Here is a 23,250-nt window from a genome sequence, read left to right on the forward strand (position 1 = left end):
CGTAAGACACTAGCAGTTTACTCAGGTACTGCGGCGCGAGACCATTTAATGCTTTATATGTCGAGTAGTATTTTAAAACCAATGCGAAAATTCAGAGGGAGCCAATGCAGTGAAGATAAGATAGGGGTGATGTGCTCGTATCTTCTGGTTCTAGTTAGGACTCTCGCTGCTGCATTCTGAACTAGCTGAAGCTTGTTTATGCAACTAGTTAAACAACCAGACAGTAAGGCATTACAATAGTCCAACCTAAAGGTGATAAAAGCATGAACAATTTTTTCTGCATCGTTTAGCAACACTATATTTCTCATCTTGGCAATATTTCTGAGATAAAAGAATGCTATCCTGGTAATATTATCTACATGAACTTTAAATAAAAAGCTGGAATCTATAATTACACTGAGGTCTTTTACTGTTGCACTTGATGGAACAGATAGGCCATCTAAAGTTACAGTGTGATCTAAAATTTTACTTCTAGCTGCTTGTGGTCCTATGACTAGAACTTCTGTCTTATCTGGATTAAGCAGAAGGAAGTTAATTAGCATCCAATTTCTTATGTCCTGCACACAGTGCTCAACTTTAGTAAGCTGGTTTTTCTCATCATGTTTTGCTGAGACATATAACTGTGCATTGTCAGCATAACAATGAAAACTAATACCATGCTTACGGATTATGTTGCCCAGAGGGAGCATGTAAACGGAAAAAAAGCAGTGGGCCTAAAACTGAACCTTGTGGAACACAAAACTCCACTAGAGAACATGCAGAATAATCACCATTTAAGTCTACATACTAATAACAATCAGTCAAGTATGATCTGAGCCAGGAGAGGTCTGTACCCTTAATTCCTACTCCATTTTCTAATCTGTGAAGAAGAATACTATGATCAATGGTGTCGAAAGCTGCACTGAGGTTAAGTAATACAAGCATAGTTACACAACCCTGATCAGAGGCCACTAGGAGGTCATTTACTACTTTAACAAGTGCTGTCTCTGTGCTGTGATGAAGCCTAATTCCAGACTAATACAGTTTGTTTATGCTATTTCTATGTAAATATGAACATAGCTGCTCCGCTACTATCTTTTCCAGAATCTTAGAGATAAAGGGGAGGTTTGATATTGGCCTGTAATTGGACAGCTGACAGAGGTCAAGGTCAGGTTTCTTAATTATTGGTTTGATAACTGCTAATTTACAAGATTTTGGAAAATAACCAATGCTGAGTGAGGAATGAATTATTCTCAACAGGGGTTCTGTTATTGCTGGTACTACCTTTTTAAGAAAATGTTTCGTTATAGGATCTAATATACAGGTTGATGAATTTGCAGAAGAGATGAGTGAAATTAGTTCATTCTCTTCAAGGGGAGTAAAGTATTCTAGGTTCCGATCTGACATGGCTAGTTTAACATCTGCATCAATTACATTGTTTGGTTTCAAAGCCTCAATTTCATGCCTAATATTTACAATTTTATTTAAAAAGTTCATGAAGTCCTCACTATTGCATGATGTTGTTGTAGAGATTTCTGCAGTGGTCTTACTTCTGGTTAATTTGGCTATGGTATTAAGTAAAAATCCATAGGATTATTTTGTTTATTTTCTATAAGAACGGAGAGATATGTTGATCTAGCTACACTAAGAGCTTTTCTATAGTTCAGGATGCTCTCCTTCCATGCTATTTGAAATACTAAGAATTTAGTTTGCCATTTACGTTCTAATTTCCGATCTGTTTTAAAGTGCGCGTGTGATCGTTATAGTTTCTTATCTCTAATAATTTTTCTTTTAACTGGAGCTACATTATCTAAGGTATAACGAAATGTCTACTCTAAATATTCAGTCGCCTGATCGAGTTCTGTGGGGTCAGAAGGTTATCTAATCAAGGTTGATAACTCTGGGAGATTACTGATAAAATTCTGGGTGGTATTTGGTGTGAATGTACGTTTAATACGGTAGCGGGCGCTGTGCGTACATAATTACCATGACACACTTGAATTGAGACAAGATAGTGATCTGAGATAACTTCAGACAGTGGAATTTTAGTAGTGGTAATCTAAAGTGTGACCTGCTTTATGAGTGGGTCCTACTACACACTGATTTACTATTACTGAGTCCAGTATGGACATAAATGCTGTTCTCTAAAGGTCTTCTGGATTCTCAAAATGAATATTAAAATCTCCAGCAATTAACACTTTGTCTACAGAAACGACTAGGTTTGAGAGGAAAATGAGCCCCCAGTGGACATTTGAGGAACTGCACTATTTGGAACTTTACTTTGGTTTCGCTTTCACAACGAAAGGCGCCTTGGATTTGAATGAGTTATTAAAACATTCTCAACAGTGTGGCGGCATTTTATTAGCTTTCTCGATTTTTTTGTCCCTGTAAAAAAACTGTATCGTCTGCGATACAGTTTATACAAAAAGGACAATACGAGGAAGTTTATAAAAGTGTGTGGAATAGGTTTAAAAGGAGAAAGTTGCTCCCGGTGCGACTGAAGGAGAAACAAACAACAGCCATCTTTATCACATCGTTCAGGTTCGCATAACGTTACAGAACAAAATAAGGTTCTTCCTCAATCCATATTAATAAGCGCTATGACTGGGATGTTAGCAGGTGATTACTGTATTACTGTAAGTGTGTTTGAGTTTAGCTTTATACTGTGTTATTTATTAACAGACGGGGTTGTGCAGCCCGTCACCTTTACTAATCGTTCGGTAAACGATTGAGTTTACAACAAAAGTGAATATTGAGCTCCGTTATAGTGCAGATGGTCAACACAAGTATATATAAACAAGAAGCTGGAAAATGAACCTAAAGTTACTAAAGTTATCTTTCAGGAATCAGTATCAAAGTCACGGCAGTGTTTCCCATTCATACAGTACTACAGGTCACCTGCCGTATACTGTACACTGTACATCCACCTCTAATAATCATCTAATAATCAAATGAAGATATAGTAGTAGCTCACATATTTCACATAAAAGTTGATGATGCTGCCTACTGTTACATTCGTTACATTCGAACACACACACGCGCACACACACACACTGGTCACAAACAACAGCCAAACAAACACTGGTGGCAGGCAAAACTAAATTTGTGTTTATATCTATATATATATTAATACCATATCTATCTATCTATCTATCTATCTATATAGGCAAATTTTCCCAATCTTATCACCTTAAAATATTTGTCAGGGAGAACGATTCCCTCTTTTGCTACCACTCATTTACCTGTTTATTCTGCTACCACCAGTGTACTGAGAACCGTTAAATGCATAAGAACACTGATGGTCACTGATGGTCGCACATGTTGTGCAGAGAAAAAGTTTCTTCATCTTTTTAAAAAGAAATAATTAATGATTGGGAAAGTTTCACACATTAGACTTTGCATTTGAGTTTTCTTTCTGTCATGTACAGCCAAAGTTATTATTATAAATTATTATTATTATTATTATTATTATTATTATTATTATTACTACTGGTCACAGAAACAACCGAAAATATCCATAAAACATTGTGATCTTATAAATCTGGCCATATTTCTTTTCCTGTGTGACCTTTTTTTTTTTTTTGGTTATTCATATTTGTATAGTTGGTTTAAATAGAATACAATTTAGTTGATCATATTGCTTAGGTTGTGCTGAGAAAAAGAATGTCACTCATCCTGACCCCATACTGTTGTATATATTTACTAAAACATAATAATGCAAAAAATGACTAAAGAATGACCTGGTTTTTAAGGCTTCGTGCTCTGAAAAACGACCATGTTTATGCACCAAAGAGTGTTTGGTTCTTAATTTTTTACTTTGTCTTACTCCTTACATATGGATAGGTGAAGGAGAGGTAGGTTGAATATCTGAAATGTGAAATTATTAGAAATATCAAATACATAAAAAAATATTGTGTTAAAGGCTACAGTATATGTATTTGTTGTTTGTTATATGTAGTAGACCACTTTTGTGCTCTTATTCAGTTACAGTATGTAATCAAGCTACTGCTGCATCCAATCTGGAAAGATTTTTCGAAAATTTCGAAAATCTTTTCCTTTCGAAATTACTTGCAGCTTCCCGATCTTTTTTCACACTGACTATCATCCATTAATCCGTGTCTCCAACGGGTTCGTGTTAGATGACCAGACTCAACAGGCGCCTTGACGGGAATCCTCATCCTCCCAGATATCAAAGACTTATACCAGGGATGGAGAACTTCACAGATGAACACTTGGTTCAGTTTGGAAACGTTGGTACAAGTACGACAGACATAGTAGCAGCCTTGTTACTTCTGTGTTCTGATTATATTTATAAATGTATTTCTAGGCGATGTTTTTTTTTTAAAACCCAGTAAGCAGTATTGCATATTAGTATTGAATTCACAAATAGTTAACAAAGCATCAGTGGAAATGTCTAGTTAAGCTGCTTTTAAAAACATTACTCAGCACATTCTTTATGTTTCTGAAGTGATGGCAAGGTCATGGAACAGGTGATCAGCCAGGAGCCAGCTGAAAGTGAGGATCCTGAGGCACGACACAGTGTCTTAGATGTTGCCATCCGTCAGCTTCAGGAACAACAGGACCAGCAGGCTGCCAGGCAGCAGGGTACACCCAGAAGAGGTGCATATCGCTTATTTTCTGATCATTCTTTAATTAAAAAATGTAGATGTTTTCTTACTCGTTATGATAAATAGTATCAACTAAAAACATCTACATGGTGTTTAAATCATAACACTAAATAGATAGTTGTTTGTGTGTGTGTGGACTATGAGTATGAAATGTCAATCAATCTGATCCAAGTTTGCTCTGATTTTGCTTTATAGTTTCTCTAAGTGAGCAAATAGAGGTGCGGTCTCCACCTACCGTGGACCTTCAGGGCAGCAGACAAGTGGAAGGAGTGCGTCAGATGCATCAAAACACCCCACGCAGCGATATGGCAACAGAAATGGACCTGCAGGCACGTTGCAGGGTGGGAGTGTCTGAACTCACCACCAATGCATACAGGTTAGAACTTATAGAACGTGAGATATCAATCTTTATTCATCCCGAGGGAAATTGCAGTTCTCCAGCCCCATAGACGAAACACTTTATAAAACATACACAAATGAGGGAAACAAAAAAATAGGAATACAATAAAATAAACCAAGCACACAAAATTATTAATTATATATATACACCTTTTCAGTGAGGTAGTATGTCTTGAGAAGACATTTGAGCAAATATTGCGCATACTATGTGTAAGCAGGGGTCGATTGACAAACTGTCAAAAATATTTCAAAAAGAAGAGAACTAAAGGTATGATACATACGCACAAATCCTCTCGATGAAAAAGAAGAATTCAGTTTAATAAATATAGTATAAATAGTTTTCAAAATGATTGACAGCTTTAATTGTTATACTGTAAAAGATATGTTTTTTTCTTGTGTAATTTTATTCTCAATTTAAAATAAGAGACTTTGTTTTTTCATTAGACTTTGTGGCTTCACCTACAGTACATGCTCGAGTACAAATTGGTCTGAAAAACTTTTTAAAATGCCATAATAGTAATTTGATTGAATTTGTGTATGTGTGTGTGTGAGAGAAAGAGAGAGATAGAGAGAAAGACAAGTGCGTAGTCATACAAAACTTATTCATTCATTCTCCAAACATCAGAATCCTAACATGCATTTTATCTCTGAGAGTCTCTGAGACTTGTCACAAGTGGCAATGGCAGTATGATGGGCAGTGTGATGTGTCACCATGAATGAGGGAAAAAACACTTCACATTGTCTTCTTTATAACTACAGTATAACTATACAATATAATTACTTGAATGCATTATAAGCATTATTCTGTAAATGTTTGGTCATGTTAGTGTATAAAGAAATCCTTGTAACTGATCCTTTAGAGAAAAAAAAATACCTCTGATCTAACCCCTGTCATGGAAATAAAAAAATACAAAAAAAAAATCAACAATTTTATCCAGGAACAATAATAATGGCTAATATAAAACTTTCTGTTGCAGGGATCAGGAGTCATACAGAAGTGTTAAAGGAGAGGAAGAGATCACCCTCTACAATGCCAATAAACAACCAATTGAACACACCACCTTTAGGGTAAAAATATAATTTTTTTTATGTCTGAGGTAATAAATTGCAGCTATACTTAATATATATTCATATATATCATTATTGCTATGCTATAAATATACTTGCAGTAATACTTTGGTAACAGCTATTTTCAATAATGTTTTATTTTATGAAAAGTAATTTTTACACCTTTTCATTTGGTAGTAGACTAAGATTTCAGTAACTTACAGTACCCATGATTAATTTAATAAAAGAATGTTCGAAATTGTCATCTACTGTATGACTTGACATTGTACCTCCTCACTATTTATGGAATTGGTGTAAACGCAGGACGACTCTGATGATGAGACACCGTGCACTAAGCGGGCAAAGCCACGTAAACGGCATCGCAATTTGGAGAACGCAAACAGTCTGATTGAGTTTTTTTGTGAGGAGGGAGAGGACACTGCGTCATCTGAGGTAAGTTGCTTGTTTATTTCTTGATTTTTTCTTCTGTTTGTGATATTTGTGTTGACTTGTGTCATCCTGCTGTATGTGGACATTTAGGATAGTGAAATTGAAGCAAGTGGGGAAGTCTTGTCAATTGAAGAAGAAGAGGAGTGGAGAAGTGACAGCTCAAGGTACAAACCCATAACTCTCAACAAGTGGCTGTCATCTTGCTTATTTAACATTTTCTATTATGTCAGGGCTACTTAATGTCTTATATATATATATGTATATTGTAATTACTAAGTAATTTATTATAATCATGCTAATGCAGATATTTTCAGGTTTTTTAATTGATTCTGTATGTCTACATTTAAAGTCACTCGTCAAGCGAGTGTTCTGATTGGACAGCTGATGCTGGCATCACTGAACACACGACCATGTCCTTCCATGTTCGCCGGCAGATAAGCAGTTCTGATGAAGACGACAAGAAGGATGACAACATCGAAGATCAAACTGAACAAACACAAGATGAGGACACACAGTCCTCACCTCAGAAACCGAAAAGAAAAGAAAAAAGTGAAACCCCAAAGGTAAATAGAATCAAAGTGACAGCAGTGTTCTTTAGCAGAACCGTCAGTGGCAAAAAGGCATGTTACCTAAGGGTATTCCAATAAGGGTATTCCACAATGAATGAGAACTACGTCCCAAAAACAGTAAGCAAAACATGTCCAGGATTAGAATGTGTTATAATTCTGGTTCCACGAGATTACTTATATATTTAGACATAAATTAACAGAAAACTAACTAGCTAACTAAGAATCCTAATTAGCTGGCTGACTGAGACAAGACAGATTGACATGACAACATAACATTACAACAAAAAAAACCTAACTAGCTAACTTAGAGACCTAATTAGCTGGCTAGCTGGGAATTGTGTACGTTTTTATACAGAAGAGAGAACATAAAGTGCACGTGCAAATGTGCAAACAATAGCGACAAAGTGATTGTGCGACAAACATGACATTACAATAGTTTGTGGTAATGAGGTGATGAGTTGAGGTAGTGGGAGATGAAACAGTAAACAGTAAACGTTCTGTAAGTAGCAGAAAGAATTAAAATACTGCAAAGTTATTAAGTAATGAATATTGTGCAAATGAGCATTTACAGGTTGGTGTGTACAATATCAGTCCAGTCTTAATGTTTTGAGGTAGTTGAGTTAATTTAAGTGATAGTGTGTATGTGTGTGTGTGTGTGTGTGTGTGTGTGTGTGTGTGTGTGTTTTCTTGATCCAGTCCCTTTTTGTTCCCTTTTTGTTGTTATTTTCATATGTGTACTTGTGTATAGATCCAGACCTTTAGGTAAACAGTATTGCCTGTAAATTTAAACATAAAACATGAAACTTCAAAGTCGGGAAGAAATGTGTTGTCTGTGACTGTAACTGTCTCATTGTTATTGGCACTAGAGGGGCTGATTGCAGTATTTTAGGACTTTTTACAGTATTTAAAAATTGCTGTTAAAACTCAGGAACAAGTGAAGTCATCTGCAACCAAATCTACCTCGGCTAAGGCCTCTCCAGCAGATCACCAGGACTCCAGTGAGAGTGCATCACCACTGTCAGGTATGTCTGAAATCATTACATTGCTGTTTAAATATGAGAATATGATTTTGTTTATTTCTACAGTTGGGTGACCTAACAGAGGGGCAAAAAACTTTTGTAAATTTACAAAAGTTTTTTGTTTTTTGTTTTTTGTCTTTTGTGTAATTAAAGCATTTCTATTTAAGAACATGGCTGAATAAGATTTTAGGAAACAAATGCTGAAAGAAGGTGAATACAGTTTGATTTGAAGCAAAATAAAGATGACAAGAAATGGACAGATTTATCTAGGGTCATGGTGGCTGTGGTGAATGTCATTAGCATTGACTTTGAGAGGTTTATGCTGATATTTTCTCTCTCCATTTTGAAAACTGACTCCACATACCTCAAACAAGTGGCCAGTGTGTGTGTAGAATTTAATTTCATCCAATTAAAGGCCACACCTGACAGTTTTTTGAAAGGCAAAATTAACTAATTAAGTAGATCAGAAGATCTGTCCCATTCTGTCCCTTTGTGGATATGCCCCCTTTCCAGATATTTTATGGCACTTTCAACCTTATAGCACACAGATAGAGCACTGGATGATTTATGATCGTACGATCTGGTTGTTACGCGGTGCGGTATGGTGGGTGTATGGGGGGAATAAGTTGCGAGGCGTAACCCGGTTTGGTATAGGGGACGGGGATTTACATCCCAGTAGCCCTGAGGGGCAGTAGTAAGGGGTACTGGGTCAGAAGGTGCTGGGACTGCACTGTAAACCCGAATAATAACCCATAATGATGTTTCCAGTTTTAAGTAAATGGAACTATGAGTTTTTGAGTTTGTTGTACTAATTTTTTTTAGTTGTTGCAAATCAAATAAATTGTTGTTGGTCTTTCGGCTGCTCCTGGCAATGGGTCGCTACAGCAGACAATCCGTCCCGCACACAAGCTTGGCACAGATTTTATGCCAGATGCCCTTCCTGACGTTACCTTCCATTTTATTTGGTCTTGGGACAGGCACTTTATCCAGTTGTTGGGAATCGAACCCGGGCCTTTCACATGGCGGGTGAAACACCTACCACTGAGCCACCAGTGCCGCATTGCCCTGATGACGTCAGACACAAAATCACTAGTCTGAAAGATTTTAAGTTGGTGGAACTTTAAGGTGACAGTTACTGTTACTTAAGTACTTAAAAGATACATAAAATAAAATTTGTTCAGCTAACTTAAAATGTGTAATTTCCACAAACTCATAAATACCAAAAAGTTCTAAATACTCATAAAGGTTAGTTAATTTGAACTAGTTGTAATTATTTAAGTTAACAGTACTCAATATGTTTAATTACTTTGAGCATTAGGGTTTACAGTGTGGGGGTTGGGCACTCTTAAGGCAGCTTAAGGCGCACTGACAGCCCCAATTTAAGACAGAACGGGTCGCCAGTCGATGCGGGGGTTATGATGATGTAACTACGGGAACCCCAACACTACTCTCTGTTCTGGCACCCAGGTTATCAGAAATAAGATTCGGTAACCGGGATACCAGGTTATCGGGTTCTTGGTCACGCTTTGTGAGCCGTAGTGGTGGACTGAAGCGGACTAACTGGAATGCCCAGTGCCGCAGCTATCCTTCTGTCAATAAAAAATTTCCTGTGGTCCCTAAATCAATTAGCATCCCCAAAGAGCATCTAGGAATAGCCCTCCATGACTGGGTCTTGACTTTTGGGTCAGCATGCACCCGCGTCGTTACACTGGTATCTCCGAAATGAGGTTGGCTTTTGTGTTAAGTTCTTTTCTAGGTTTCTTCCTTTTGTCATCTCAGGAGTTCTTCCCTGTCACATGACCCTAGCTTGCTCATTAGGGACAATAATTATATATATGATACTTTTTTGCTTAAATTTTTCTAATTTCTAATAGCTCTTTCAGAGTAACCATCGGGTTCTTGGTCACGTCCCTGATTAAGGCCCTTCTCCCCCGATCGCTCACTTTGCTCTAGGAAGAGTCCTAGTGGTTCCCAACTTCTTTTAACTTCTTAAATTTGCAAGGAGGTGGTATTGTTTGTAGAATTTTAAGGAAAATAATGAATTTGATCAATTTTAAAATAAGGCTGTAACATAGCAAAATGTTTGCTGATCTATTAAGGCTATTAAATGGTAGAAGGATAAAATATTGGTAAAATTCCCTAATGAGAATCTTGTTGTGTGGTCAAGTGAACGGGTTAAGCAGCAGATCCTCCCATGCAAAGCGCAGAAGAGTCTGTGACAGCAGTTCTTCTGACCTGGAATGCTCTGAAGATGAGGAGAGCCCGTCAAATGCAGATGATACTGACCAAAAACTTCAGCCCAGGAAAGCTGTAGTAGCTGCAGTCAGTAGGATAAATCTGATGTATGCTGCAGAGGAAGAGGATTCTTCAGAGCATAAGCCTGCAGTTAACGAGAGCAGCTCAGAGTCCGAGGAGCATGACCATCAGGGTACGAGCAATTATATACATTAAGACAGCTTTGCCTTTTTTATGACAATATGTTCTATAAGATTGTCATTAGTTACATTACTTTCTTGGAAAAAATCATGGAGTTTTAAAAAGGGCATGGATAACTGTTAAATTGTGGATAACTTTTTTGGGTCCTTTTGTGTAAATAATGTACATGCACCTAATTTTTTATTTGTTTTTAATGAACAGACTTAAACTGAATTTTTAGAATCAGCAGAAGCAGCATTGTGCGATGTGGTTAATCTGATTATTAATAAATATTTATAGAATAATAATGCTGAATAAAATATAAGGGTTACAACTAAAGAGTTTGTCCCATTTTTTATACATTATAATGCATCTCATATTTGTTTATTTTGGTTTAATGTTTTACTGTTTAATCAGAGTGTATCTTAAAATTTCTGTGGAGGTGGTAATGCAAAGAAACTTCACTAACTATCTTAGGAAATATGAGACACTTATGTTCTCTATGTTCATGTAGGTTCTGTGTTTCCTTTACAGACACTCTGAATTATTTATCTCTTTTATATTTCCGTTTCAGATGATTCTCCATGTCAATGGGCACAGAAAGCACAACCATGAAAAGAGTTAGAACAGCAATGAGGGGAGAATGAAAGTTGCAATGAGGAGGAGGAGTCCATCAGCAGGCGAAAGCTCATCAGGAAAACTGCAAGAGCTGCAGTGTTTAAGAGGAAAAAATAATAAGAGACTTGAGAAAGAGAATCACTGCAGAAGCAGACGACGCAGGAATCATCCAGGCAATCCGAATACCTCAAAAATGTCTGATGAGGAAACTGAAAATCCAAAAGCTGAGAAACACCCTTATCGAAACAAAAAAAAGTAGGACACACAGGACTTTAATACCTCTGAGAAAATAATTCATACGACTTAAAAAAGCCAAGAACTAGTATCCGCCACAAAAACTTGTATAACTCTTAGAGCCATAGCAAGGTTTTTGTCAAGGAGAAAAATCAGGTCTGAAGATGAAGAAGATTGTTAAAAACGAGGAGAATGAGAGTAGTATTGAAGAAGAAAAAATCTCAAACAAAAAGTTTGGATAGTCCAACCAACCTGAAACTAGAGAGATAAGAAAAAGACAATGATTCCTCTGAAGAGTGGCGACAAAGTGATCACCAGAAAAGGATAACCAAACGTTTTCCAGAAGATATAATCTAAGAGCCCTCTGCAAGAAGAAAAACATCACAGACTTAGAGTAAGACCATCAGTCATGGAATGGAAAAAGAAGCTCTGTTTCAAGTTAAGTCAAGTCAAGTAGACTTTTAAGGTCATTTCAACCATATATAATTCAGTACACAGTGAATCAAAACAGAGTTCCTCCAGGACCAGTGAACTATTGCACCAAATCATTAGAATAAAAGGAAACATCAGCACTTAAAAAACGGAAAAAACAGTGATGAAAGCAAGCGTGGTAAACCTTCAGGGAGGAAAGGGAAGTGGTTCATGAGCCAGAATTCGTCCAGCAAAAAGTGCTGGCAATCGCTCAGGCTCTTGACACCGAGTCTGGTAGTCCGCCACTCGGTCGGTATGGGGGGGAATAAGGTGCGAGGCGTAACCCGGTTTGGTATGGGGGACGGGGTTTTACATCCCAGTAGACCTGAGGGGCAGTAGTAAGGGGTACTGGGTCAGAAGGTGCTGGGACTGGGGGTTGGGCACTCTTAAGGCAGCTTAGGGCGCACTGACAGCCCCAATTCAAGACAGAACGGGTCGCCAGTCGATGCGGGGGTTATGATGATGTAACTACAGGAACCCCAACACTACTCTCTGTTCTGGCACCCAGGTTATCAGAAATGAGATTCGGTAACCGGGTTACCAGGTTATCGGGTTCTTGGTCACGCTTTGTGTGACGTCTGAGCCGTAGTGGTGGACGGAAGCGGACTAACTGGAATGCCCAGTGCCGCAGCTAGCATCCTGTAAATAAAATTTCCTGTGGTCCCTGAATCAATTAGCATCCCCGAAGAGCATCTAGGAACAGCCCTCCATGACGGGGTCTTGACTTTTGGGTCAGCACCCACTGGTATCTCCGAAATGAGGTTGGCTTTTGTGTTAAGTTCTTTTCTAGGTTTCTTCCTTTTGTCATCTCAGGGAGTTCTTTCTTGTCACATGACCCTAGCTTGCTCATTAGGGACAAAATTAATAATTATAATTGATACTTTTTTGCTTAAATTTTTCTTATTTTTAATAGCTCTTTTAGAGTAACCATCGGGTTCTTGGTCACGTCCCTGATTAAGGCCCTTCTCCCCCGATCGCTCACTTTGCTCTAGGAAGAGTCCTGGTGGTTCCTAACTTCTTTTAACTTCTTAAATTTGCAAGGAGGTGGTATTGTTTGTAGAATTTTTTAGACAATATGTTCTACAAGGTTTTTGTCAAGGAGAAAAATCAGGTCTAAAGATGAAAAAGATTGTAAAAAACGAGGAGAATGAGAGTAGTATTGAAGAAGAAAAAATCCCAAACAAAAAGTTTGGATAGTCCAACCAACCGAAAACTAGAGAGATAAGAAAAAGACGATGATTCCTCTGAAGAGTGGCGACAAAGTGATCACCAGAAAAGGGTAACCAAACATTTTCAGAAGATATAATCTAAGAGCCCTCTGCAAGAAGAAAAACATCACAGACTTAGAGTAAGACCATCAGTCATGGAATGGAAAAAGAAGCTCTGTTTCAAGTCAAGTCAAGTAGACTTTTAAGGTCATTTTAACCATATAATTCAGTACACAGTGAAACAAAACAGAGGTTCTCCAGGACCAGTGAACTATTGCACCAATTCATTAGAATAAAAGGAAACATCAGCACTTAAAAAACGGAAAAAACAGTGATGAAAGCAAGCGTGGTAAACCTTCAGGGAGGAAAGGGAAGTGGTTCATGAGCCAGAAGTCGTCCAGCAAAAAGTCCAGCCCAGGATCACAAAGCAGTTTAAAAGGACATGCCCAGGAAAGACTGAGGGCTCGAAAAGAGGAACGGCGCATTACAAGCCATCTACTTCATAGCCGGAAAGTGACAATTCATGTGAAAAACTGACCAGGAATTTTGGCTGTAAACTACAGAGACAGTAAGTAAAGGAGTTGGTTGTGTAAGCGACACTAACTAAAGAACTGGAAGTCATTTCATTGTCCCAATCAACTTTTCTTGTTGGTGAAGGGGGAACACTACAGACACTCTGAACACTACACTGTAAATAGATATGAGATTGGAGCTACTGGTTTGGCTGTCACATTCTGTTTGTGATTTGGCCACCAAGAATAATTAGAGGTGCATTGTATGTCCGGGTGCTATCTTAATATAAGTCCTGATTAATTGAGCAGATTATTATTGTTTTTCCAAAGTTGTCTGAGAATTGGTATATAGCAAATATTGCATATTTTAAATTGTCCAGCATTATTTCGTATTGAAGTTGTGCATTGTCTTGCCATTTAATATAAATTTGGCACATGTTTGCAAAGTACAGGAAATCAGTATGTGCTGCGAAATCCCATTATTTTTCATATTGGGAAGGTGTTTCAGTCCCATAATATGTACTATTCATATTATTTATTTACATCATTAAGAGTAAATAACTTTTGTACTCACTGCATTTGAATCTATTCATGTTGGAGATAAAGTACACCCGACCTGACATTATTTCTTTGGCAAAAAGCCAACTCTTGAATTCAACTTTTGCAGATGTTAAGTCTAATGGAACATAAATGGAGCAAGAGATAAAAGCATTCGATAAATAAAATAGCCTACTGCTTAATGGCAACACTGATTTCATATTTCTTTTGTGGAGCCTGTTTTCATGTCATCCATTTATCTGTTCCATTTTGGTATACACTTTTTTTTCCCTACAAGAGATGGTCCAACAAATGTCACTGGTTGGGTAAGGACAACATCAATTTAACCAGGAGGCGAGGGGCACCTCTAAAGGATTCACAGATTAAATGGAAAATCCACTCATGGGACAACCAAAGCCCAGACATTCCAGTGTACTTGATCTTATGGAAGAGTGGCAATCCATATGAAATCTTAATTGATATTGGAGAGACAGAAAATATGTCGATCTAAGGGAGCACAAAGTGCCTCATTTCACAAAACCTCAGCATCACTCAGCTCATCACTCTGAGAGCACCAGCATGGTGTGATAGATATTAAATGAAGAATATTTAAATATTTTTAAAGAAATAGGTCAACACCAACATTAGAAATTCAGAGATAAATAATACTAGAAGCTGATCATGTGCATTTATCGATATATCTGTATTTTAACTACATATTGCTAAAGTAGATGTAATTATTTGTTGGATTTTCTTTCCACTTAAAAATATGGAGTGTTTGCATGGCTGATGAAAACTAATAATAGCGCTGAAATATTCTGTTACACCAGTATTTGTGAGAATTAATTAAGAGGATTTGTTAACTCTGTGACACAAGGTGGTGGGGCAAGACCATGCGGTGATCTGGAGGTGAGAAGTAGGACTTTGTACTTAATTGTGAAACAGGGAACCCGTGGAGCTGGGTTAATATCACTACAAAGTGCCTTTTGTGTCTTTATCAGAATCACCCAGTTATCATTAACATATTGCAAAATAATAATAAAATTCTGAGGTCTTATTATAAATGACCAATATTTAGACACACTAGTACAATGATAAGTCTTAAGTTTTACACTATTTTGTTAAACTGGGTGTGTGCCGTTTTTTCCATATCCCATGTTGCCATGTGAGTGCAGTACGTGGTTAAATGATGCAAAATTTAAATACACTGCCTGGATTTAATTAAGCAAATAGTTAAGAGCCTTCTATCTGATAATTACTGCCATTATTAATATGGCTGGCCCAGCAGGTCACAAGTTATTAAACCCTAACTGATGCAGTGAGTAGCTTCTTATTTCTTAAAAAACTGTATCAGAAGACAAATCCTGTGTCATGTCATGGATGTTACTTTGTTTCAGAAGGCTCAAATTATTGTCCTGCATTAAGCAAAGATTTCTGAAACTACTAAAATAGTAAAAGTAAGAGCATTTCCATATGCACAATGTGAAGAGAACTCAAGGGATTGGGACTAAACAGCGGTGTAGCCTTAAGAACATTTCTTAGAGAGCCTGGTCAGAAAAAAACTACAATTTGCTAAGAAGCATAAAGAATTAACTGTGAAACATTGGAAAAAGGTCAAGTGGTCTGATGAGTCCAGGTTTACCCTGTTTCAGAGTGATGGGTGCATCAGGGCAAAAGGAAGGGTGGATGAAGTGATGTACCCATCATGCCTACCATACAAGCCTGTGGGGGCAGTATTATGATCTGAATCATTTTTCAAAATGATGATGATAGGATTCTTTAAGCTCACATTGTCAAAGAGTGGTTCATGGGGCATGAGACACCATTGTCCTACATGGACTGGCCACCACAGAGTCCAGACCTTAACATCAATGAGTATCATCTCATCCCCAGTTGGATGTGTTAGAGCAGATTTTACAAGGCAGTCAAACTCTCCCATCATTAATACAATATTTTGGTAAGAAATTACTGTGATGGAAATAAATGTTGTGACATTGCATAAATGAACAATATGTATCAGAGTGTGAGATTCGGTGTCCATCAGTTTGTGGTAACTGCCCCTTTAAAAAACTGACTAAAGTAACCAGTGACATGATTTTGTCTTTCTTCAATAAGGTCAAAATATCTGCTGTAATTACATTAAGTATTTGCACTTATATTTCCTAATTTTTTTTATCATATTGTGTTTGTAGTTTGACGTTGTCAAGCCTGCTATGTTGTCCATCATCGTGAAATATTAATTTAAAGACTATAATATAGAATTTCAAAATATGTATGTCACCTTCAACAGTGAATCACCTTCTATGACGGGGAAGACATGTGCATAGTTTTTGTCAATTTTTTTATAATCACTATGCTATGATAAAAATTTATTTACTTTGAATTTGAATTACAGCTTTTAACTAGCATGCTTTTTTTGAGGCTAGCCCCTGCAAAATAAAGATAATACAGGTGCATCTAGAATATCATCAAAAAGTTGTTTTATTTTTTAATTTAAATATACAGTATAAAATTCATATATTAATTAGATTAATTCCAATTTAAATTCAAATTTTATTTGTCACATACACAGTTATACACAGTACGAAATGTAGTGAAATGCTTATACGACCGCCATTGACCTTAATATAATGCAAATATGCATAGAAAAAAAGTGTCTTTGTGCAATGGTTATTAAAGTGTCTTTTAACATGTAGTGTAGATGTGAAGGTAGATGTGCGTGGAATTGTCCATAGTGTCCATGTATGTAAAAAGATTGATTGATTGATTGTGAAAAGATTGTGTTAGTTTTGCATAGTGGTGTGGTTGAGAGACCTTATCGCCTGCGGGAAGAAGCTCCTCCTCAGTCTCTCTGTGTTGGCCTTCAGGGAGCCGAATCGCTTCCCAGACCGCAACAGAGTGAACAGTCCATTGTTGGGGTGGCTGAGGTCCTTCACGATCTTTCTGGCCTTGGTCCAGCACCGCTTGGTGTAGATTGAGTGCAGGTCAGGGAGCTCGATGCGGATGATGCGCTCAGCTGATCGCACCACCCTCTGTAGAGCTCGTCTGTCCTGCATGGTGCTGTTCCCGAACCAGGTCGTGATGTTTCCCGTCAGGATGCTCTCTATGGTGCAGGAGTAGAAATTCCTAAGCACCTTGAAGGGCAGTCTAAAGTCTCTCAAGCGTCTGAGGTGGTACAGAAGTTGCCTGGCCTTTTTTATCACGGTGTTGATGTGACAGGACCATGCCAGGTCCTGCGTGATGTGAACACCGAGGTATCTGAAGCTGTCCACTCTCTCCACTGGTCTCCTGTTAATGACGGGGGTCTGGTAGTTCCTCACCTGCTTTGTACTGAAGTCCACTATCAGCTCCTTTGTCTTGCTGACGTTCAGGAGGAGATTGTTTCTCTGGCACCAGTTCTCCAGATTTCCAACCTCCTCCAGGTAGGCCGTCTCATCATTGTTCGTGAGCAGGCCCACCATGACAGTATCGTCAGCAAACTTGATGATGGTGGTGGAGTTGGTAGTGGCCACGCAGTCATAGGTGTACAGAGAGTACAGCAGGGGGCTCAGAACACAACCCTGGGGGGCTCCAGTGCTGAGAGTGAGGGAGGCTGAGACACGTGGTCTGCCAGTCAGAAAATTGGAGATCCACTGACACATTGATGAGCTGAGTCCCAGGTGCTCCAGCTTGGTGGTGAGTGTGGAGGGAATTATGGTTTTAAATGCAGAGCTGTAGTCGATGAAGAGCATTTTCACATAATTCCCCCTCCGAGTGTCCAGGTGAGTGAGAGATGTATGAAGGAGATGAGAGATAGCGTTATCCGTGTGTAATTACACACAGACTGATATATTTCAAGTGTTTATTTCTTTAAATTTGTATTTATTTGTTTTAATTTCCTTACTTTTATAAGTCCAACTGCATTAGGTACTAGCGTTAAAGGAGAAGCTCCTCCACTCACTTTCATAACGTCTTTGATCTGGTCTGGGTCATGGTGGCATCACAAGATGTATAGATCCATCACAGGGCACTTTGCATGCACATACACATTCAAAACATCTTTGCCAACTCATCTACCAGCATATTTGTGTGAAGAAACCGGAGATGCCAGAGGAAACGCACGCTGTAACAGGGAGGACATGCAGACATGTTCAATGCCCAATGTAACACTTAAATTCATGTTTAAAAAATAGCTCTAAAGAGTTTGAGACGGTTACAGTTTGTAGTAGCTTTTTTTACTTTTCTAACTTTAAACTTCTCACATAATTCAAGCATGTCCTTCTTTCCTTTCTTCCATTAATTCATTCATCAATCTATCCATCCATTTTTCTTTCCTATTTTTCCCTCCCATTTTTTCTTTCCTTACATTCCCTCATTGTCTTCATTTTCTTATTCGTTCCTTTCCCTCCCAACTCCCTCGACACTGGAGGATATGACTTGGCTTTAGAAAGAACTTGCAACAGAATGAAAAAAACGGCATTTTGCAACTTTTAGGATCACGAAAGTAATTTTGCACATACAGCAAAATCTCTCCAGCTTGACCTCTCCCTCAATTTTGTCATCTTGACCATTCGGGGAAATGTGTTGCTATACTTTCCTGCATAAAATTCTTTCTAAGCAAGAGTCTTTAAATGGATCATAAGTGCATGTTAACATTTACAATTCAAAACACAAAAAAGTTTATTAGCTAGGACATTATCATACCTTTGTAATAGCATATTCATTCCATAACAAGGTATTAACGGCTTTCTGTGTCATTTTATTCTATCTGTGTTGAGATTTAATTGTACGTAATCTTGATTTATAACTGTTCACTCAGCAGATAATAGTCATGATCAAAAGGTGGATAAAGTGACACCTCAGGAACGATGAGAGCTAAAAAAAAAAAAAAGGCAGATCATTAAAATAGATGTGCATTACATCATCCCATCTTCAAGACTTAAGAGTCTTCATTTGGGTGAAAGCCAGTGCAGTGCTATGGGGTATTTCTAAGGCTTTTTCACCTTTCAAAGCCTCTTACCTTTTTCTTTCATTGTAACATTAAAAATAAATTCATCAATAATTAAAAAGTAAATTAACATCATAGACAATGCCACACGTCTTCATACACAGCTTATCAGTTGAACTTTGACACAGAAGTCCACGTTGTGACACACACACACACACACACACACACACACACACACACTGCTCCAGATATAAAAAAGAGCCAGCCTTGTAGCTATTCAGCCTTGAATCCTTTCTGACCCTGTTCACCCATCACACAGCCTCACTACACTGCCACGATGCCTGCCGACTACAATGGAAAATGGGAGATGGTGAGCAACGAGAAGTTTGATGATGTCATGAAGGCAATGGGTAAATACTTTTTTTATTTTTTCTTTATTCTTTTTATGCAGGAAAAAAGTTACCTTACTTGATATGAAATATAATCCTTAATGTTTTCTTAATGACTCTTGGGATGATTTAAATTGATATAATATTTGTTTCATGTTCATATAATATTTAGTACACTTATATTTTTAAACGGCAAATTTTGTATGGGACCCCTCTGTGGTGGAATTAGAATCTGTAAGAGCTTCAGTAGAGAAATAAACTAAATAATGATAATAATAATAAAAAAAAACATTAATAGTTAGATTTAGATAAGATTTAATTTTGAAGTGAACTTAAAACAACGTCTTCTTTACTACAACTCCCAAGTTCTTTTTCAATGCTTTGTCTATGTCAAAAACTGTACTCAGGTCATAGTGTGTTCGTGATAAGACTGATAAGATAATTAGATATCTTGCTTACCCTTTGAAACCACAATGAAAAAAAAAGAGAGATGCATATTAAGTACAGTGAGCAGAAAGAAATTATTATAAGTCACTAATTTTCATGTAGTTAATTTTTTATTTTATTTTGTTTATCAGACATAGACTTTGCCACACGCAAGATCGCCTCACATCTCACGCAGACAAAAGTCATCAAGCAAACCGGGGATAAATTCGAGACCAAAACTCTCAGCACGTTCAGAAATTATGACGTCAACTTCACTGTTGGAGAGGAATTTGAGGAGCACACTAAGGGCCTGGACAACAGAGTGGTCAAGGTGTGTATGACCTCTAGAAGGACGTTTTCAGTCTAATATGATGTTGATGATTAAACACGTGATGTTCTGAAGGCAGAGCAGGTGATAAAACACAAAGGTCTGAAACAGTTCTTGCAAGAACAATATTGTCAAGTACATTTGCAAACCCCATTAAGCACCATGATGAAGCTGGCTCTCATGAAGACCTTCCCAGGAAAGCAAAATCAAAACCAACCTCTACTGCAGAGGAGAAGTTCATTTAGAATTACCTGCCTCAGAGCTCACCAATTAAGAGCACCTCAGATTAGAGCGGTTATAAAGACTTTACAGAGCATAAGTAGCTGAAACAGCTCAATATCAACCATTCAGAGGAGACTATTGCATATTTTGGATGTCTTTAGCATTGTTTAACAGTTTAGTAAGAAATAAAAATCAGAAAAGACCATGCAATTAGAAGGCGTGTCCAAACTTTTGACTGGTGTATTTCATATCAAAGAGAGAAAACACAATGAAGTCTTAATGGAATGTACAGTATGATGATGATGATGATGGAATGTATGATGAAATATAATAAATACATACAATAGACAATACAGTTAATGATGCAATACATGAAACAGCATATACCTTAACTATTAAATATGGCAAAACCAAATAGGGACAATGTAAAATATAAATTGACCTGAATGTGATTTGTGCAAGTGGATTATTAAATCCATTCATCATATACCATAAGACATTTTTATTTTACTACTATATTATATATATTATAGTAAATGTAGTGCTGTACATGGTTCTATCATGTACTGTAAGATGGTACTACGATACATGAACCAGGATACCATCCGAAAGATGTTCTACGTCTTTTTATACCACTTTTTATCAAAGGTCAGCAGGTCCAGTATTTATTTTTGTACTATATCATACCATACCCTGTTCCATACCATACCAAAGGAATGTACAAACATGTATTAGATACCTGCTGAACACTGTGGTGAACAATGTAGTAGATACCCATTAGTCATGGGAAGTTTGGATCATTTGAGTCACTCGGTTCTTTGAATCTTGTTTATCAAAATGAACAAATCTTTTTTTAAATTATTTAGTTCATTTCAATCTTTTGCTCGGAAATAAAATAAAATGTTACATTTTCAATAAACAGACCCCCAACAAGACTATATAAACAAATTTTGGCTATAGTTCCAGTAATGAAAATATTACAATGCACCTAACAACATACTACGATAAACAGAAAGAGCAGCTCACCTCTCATATCTTCTGGTCCGAATCATTTGTTCTTTTGAATCTATTGCACTGCATAGCGTTTATGGGAGTCACATGACAAAAGAACGAACGATTCGGATTCCTGTACATAACATACAGAGGGTTTGTGATGCTTTGCACATTGACGGCCAGTAGAAAATAAACGATTAACTCTTTGATACTACTCGTTCTTCTGAGTCATTACAGTACATAAGTACATTCAGTACATAAGTACATAATTGCATTTGACTAGACACCTTTAAGCAGTCATCGTTTTAGAAAACTGTAATGATCGCTCGAGTGCTGTGCTTACGTTTTCTAATAGTTAGCTTTTATAAGCATCTGGAAACTGCACCAGAGTGGGGCTATGTTCTGAGAGCTGATCTTAGATGGTGGTCCAAATTCAGGATAAATCTTATAACTAGATTAATAAAACTTTATACATAGAAGCCAATAGGGTACATTTTTCTAAAGCGTTTGTCATTTTCAAGCCCACTAGCTGGAGGACTAGCATGTCCTTACTGTACCAGAAACAAGCAGCCTTAGTCTGTACCCAAGACAAAGAGTGCGTACACACATACAGTGACTTAAATAATAATGACTTATGATAAAGTATAACTTAACATCCTAGCTCCTGAATTTTGCTAGTTTGTTGTTAAAATGGGGAAGAGGTTGTTCAGTGTCTTAATATTTCTACATTTGTCCACATTCAACAAGCTCGTTTGCATGTGTGTGTGTGTGTGTGTGTGTGTGTGTGTCACCTTTGTCTTGCAGACACTCGTCACCTGGGATGGAGATAAGCTTGTGTGTGTGCAAAAAGGCGAGAAGGAGAATCGAGGCTGGACGCACTGGATAGAGGGAGACCTGCTGCATCTGGTAAATCATCTATCAACACACTTATTGCTTAATAACCTGATAACTAGAACTCTATCAGAATAAACACCATCCACACACACCTACACTGAAATAATCTGAAACAGAGGTCATTCCCAATTAGATTTCTAACAGATGGAAAAGACGAGTCTGTGAGTAATGGTGTGTTTTTTTCTTCCACTTCATCAGGAGATCACCTGCCAGGACAAAGTCTGCCATCAGGTCTTTAAGAAGAAGGAATAGCAGTCTGAAGATGTAGCAGCTCTCCTGTGCGTCACCTTTTAACGCTCATGTGTGCATTTACTGTTGTTGTTGTACATATGTTCCTATGCAATGCAATTCTAATAAAGCGTTTTACACAATGTTTTAATCAGTTGTACATTGAATGTTTTTTTACTTGTAATGGACACAAGACATGCCATGAGTTAAGAAAGAAAGCACCCAATTATTGCAACCACTTAATGTGACCTAATGTACTTAATATGGCTTAAAGTGAGAAATGAAAGTTGTTCATGTTGTGGTTTAAGACTAATTAGCAAAACGTTAGGACTATCTATTTTTTTCCTATTGTATTAGAAACTAATCATGATACATTTTACTTGGTATAGACATACTGTACACTGATTAGCCGTAATAAAATTAACACCACAGCAAGTTAAACTGAATAACACTGATTATTAATTGTATACCAGAAAACCAGTGACAGGTTCATGGGCACCCACGGCTCAGCCATGACCACAGGGATCAAAGGCCAGTCTGTCTGGTCGGATACCAATAAAAAGCTGGCCACAATAGAAAGACACCAGGACACCCAGTGCACCACAGCCCGCTGTACAGTTGTGTTCCAAATAATAGCAGTGTGTTGAAAAAAAAAACTAAAGCTCCATATCCATATAATAACTTTTAATTTAAATCACACAAATGCATTGGACACCCTGCACATTCTATTCTGAATCACAACATGAAGAAAAATTGA

At 37.5% G+C, this 23,250-nt stretch overlaps 2 protein-coding genes across 3 annotated transcripts; both read left to right on the top strand.

The window, feature by feature from the left end:
* The first annotated feature begins 4,357 nt into the window (after positions 1-4,357).
* On the top strand, positions 4,358-10,789 carry LOC128513281 (bromodomain and WD repeat-containing protein 1-like). Its single transcript, XM_053487004.1, has 8 exons — positions 4,358-4,599; positions 4,803-4,983; positions 5,984-6,074; positions 6,378-6,506; positions 6,594-6,667; positions 6,853-7,066; positions 8,001-8,094; positions 10,259-10,789. The coding sequence occupies exons 1-8, from the start codon at positions 4,461-4,463 to the stop codon at positions 10,540-10,542; spliced, it is 1,206 nt and encodes a 401-aa protein (XP_053342979.1). The 5' UTR covers positions 4,358-4,460; the 3' UTR covers positions 10,543-10,789.
* A 2,642-nt stretch (positions 10,790-13,431) lies between these two features.
* rbp2a (retinol binding protein 2a, cellular) lies at positions 13,432-22,644 on the top strand. 2 transcript variants are annotated; one of them, XM_053486421.1, is made up of 5 exons: positions 13,432-13,605; positions 19,333-19,423; positions 19,981-20,159; positions 22,176-22,277; positions 22,464-22,644. In XM_053486421.1, exons 2-5 carry the CDS (start codon positions 19,351-19,353, stop codon positions 22,515-22,517), a joined length of 408 nt encoding a protein of 135 aa, XP_053342396.1. In that variant the 5' UTR covers positions 13,432-13,605; positions 19,333-19,350; the 3' UTR covers positions 22,518-22,644. The 2 variants fall into 2 exon arrangements, with proteins under 2 accessions (XP_053342396.1, XP_053342395.1); XM_053486420.1 differs by lacking the exon at positions 13,432-13,605 and having other exon boundaries at positions 19,243-19,423.
* Positions 22,645-23,250: the final 606 nt, after the last annotated feature.

Source organism: Clarias gariepinus, chromosome 25, assembly GCF_024256425.1.
Source record: "Clarias gariepinus isolate MV-2021 ecotype Netherlands chromosome 25, CGAR_prim_01v2, whole genome shotgun sequence".
In the NCBI taxonomy this organism is placed as follows: Eukaryota; Metazoa; Chordata; class Actinopteri; order Siluriformes; family Clariidae; genus Clarias; species Clarias gariepinus.

Coding starts and splice junctions, on each gene's coding strand:
- rbp2a (XM_053486421.1), top strand. CDS start 19,351: ATGCCTGCCGACTACAATGGAAAATGGGAGATGGTGAGCAACGAGAAG. Junction 20,160..22,175: donor TGGACAACAGAGTGGTCAAG/GTGTGTATGACC, acceptor TTTGTCTTGCAG/ACACTCGTCACCTGGGATGG. Junction 22,278..22,463: donor AGGGAGACCTGCTGCATCTG/GTAAATCATCTA, acceptor CCACTTCATCAG/GAGATCACCTGCCAGGACAA.
- LOC128513281 (XM_053487004.1), top strand. CDS start 4,461: ATGGAACAGGTGATCAGCCAGGAGCCAGCTGAAAGTGAGGATCCTGAG. Junction 4,984..5,983: donor CTCACCACCAATGCATACAG/GTTAGAACTTAT, acceptor TTTCTGTTGCAG/GGATCAGGAGTCATACAGAA. Junction 7,067..8,000: donor AAAAAAGTGAAACCCCAAAG/GTAAATAGAATC, acceptor GTTAAAACTCAG/GAACAAGTGAAGTCATCTGC.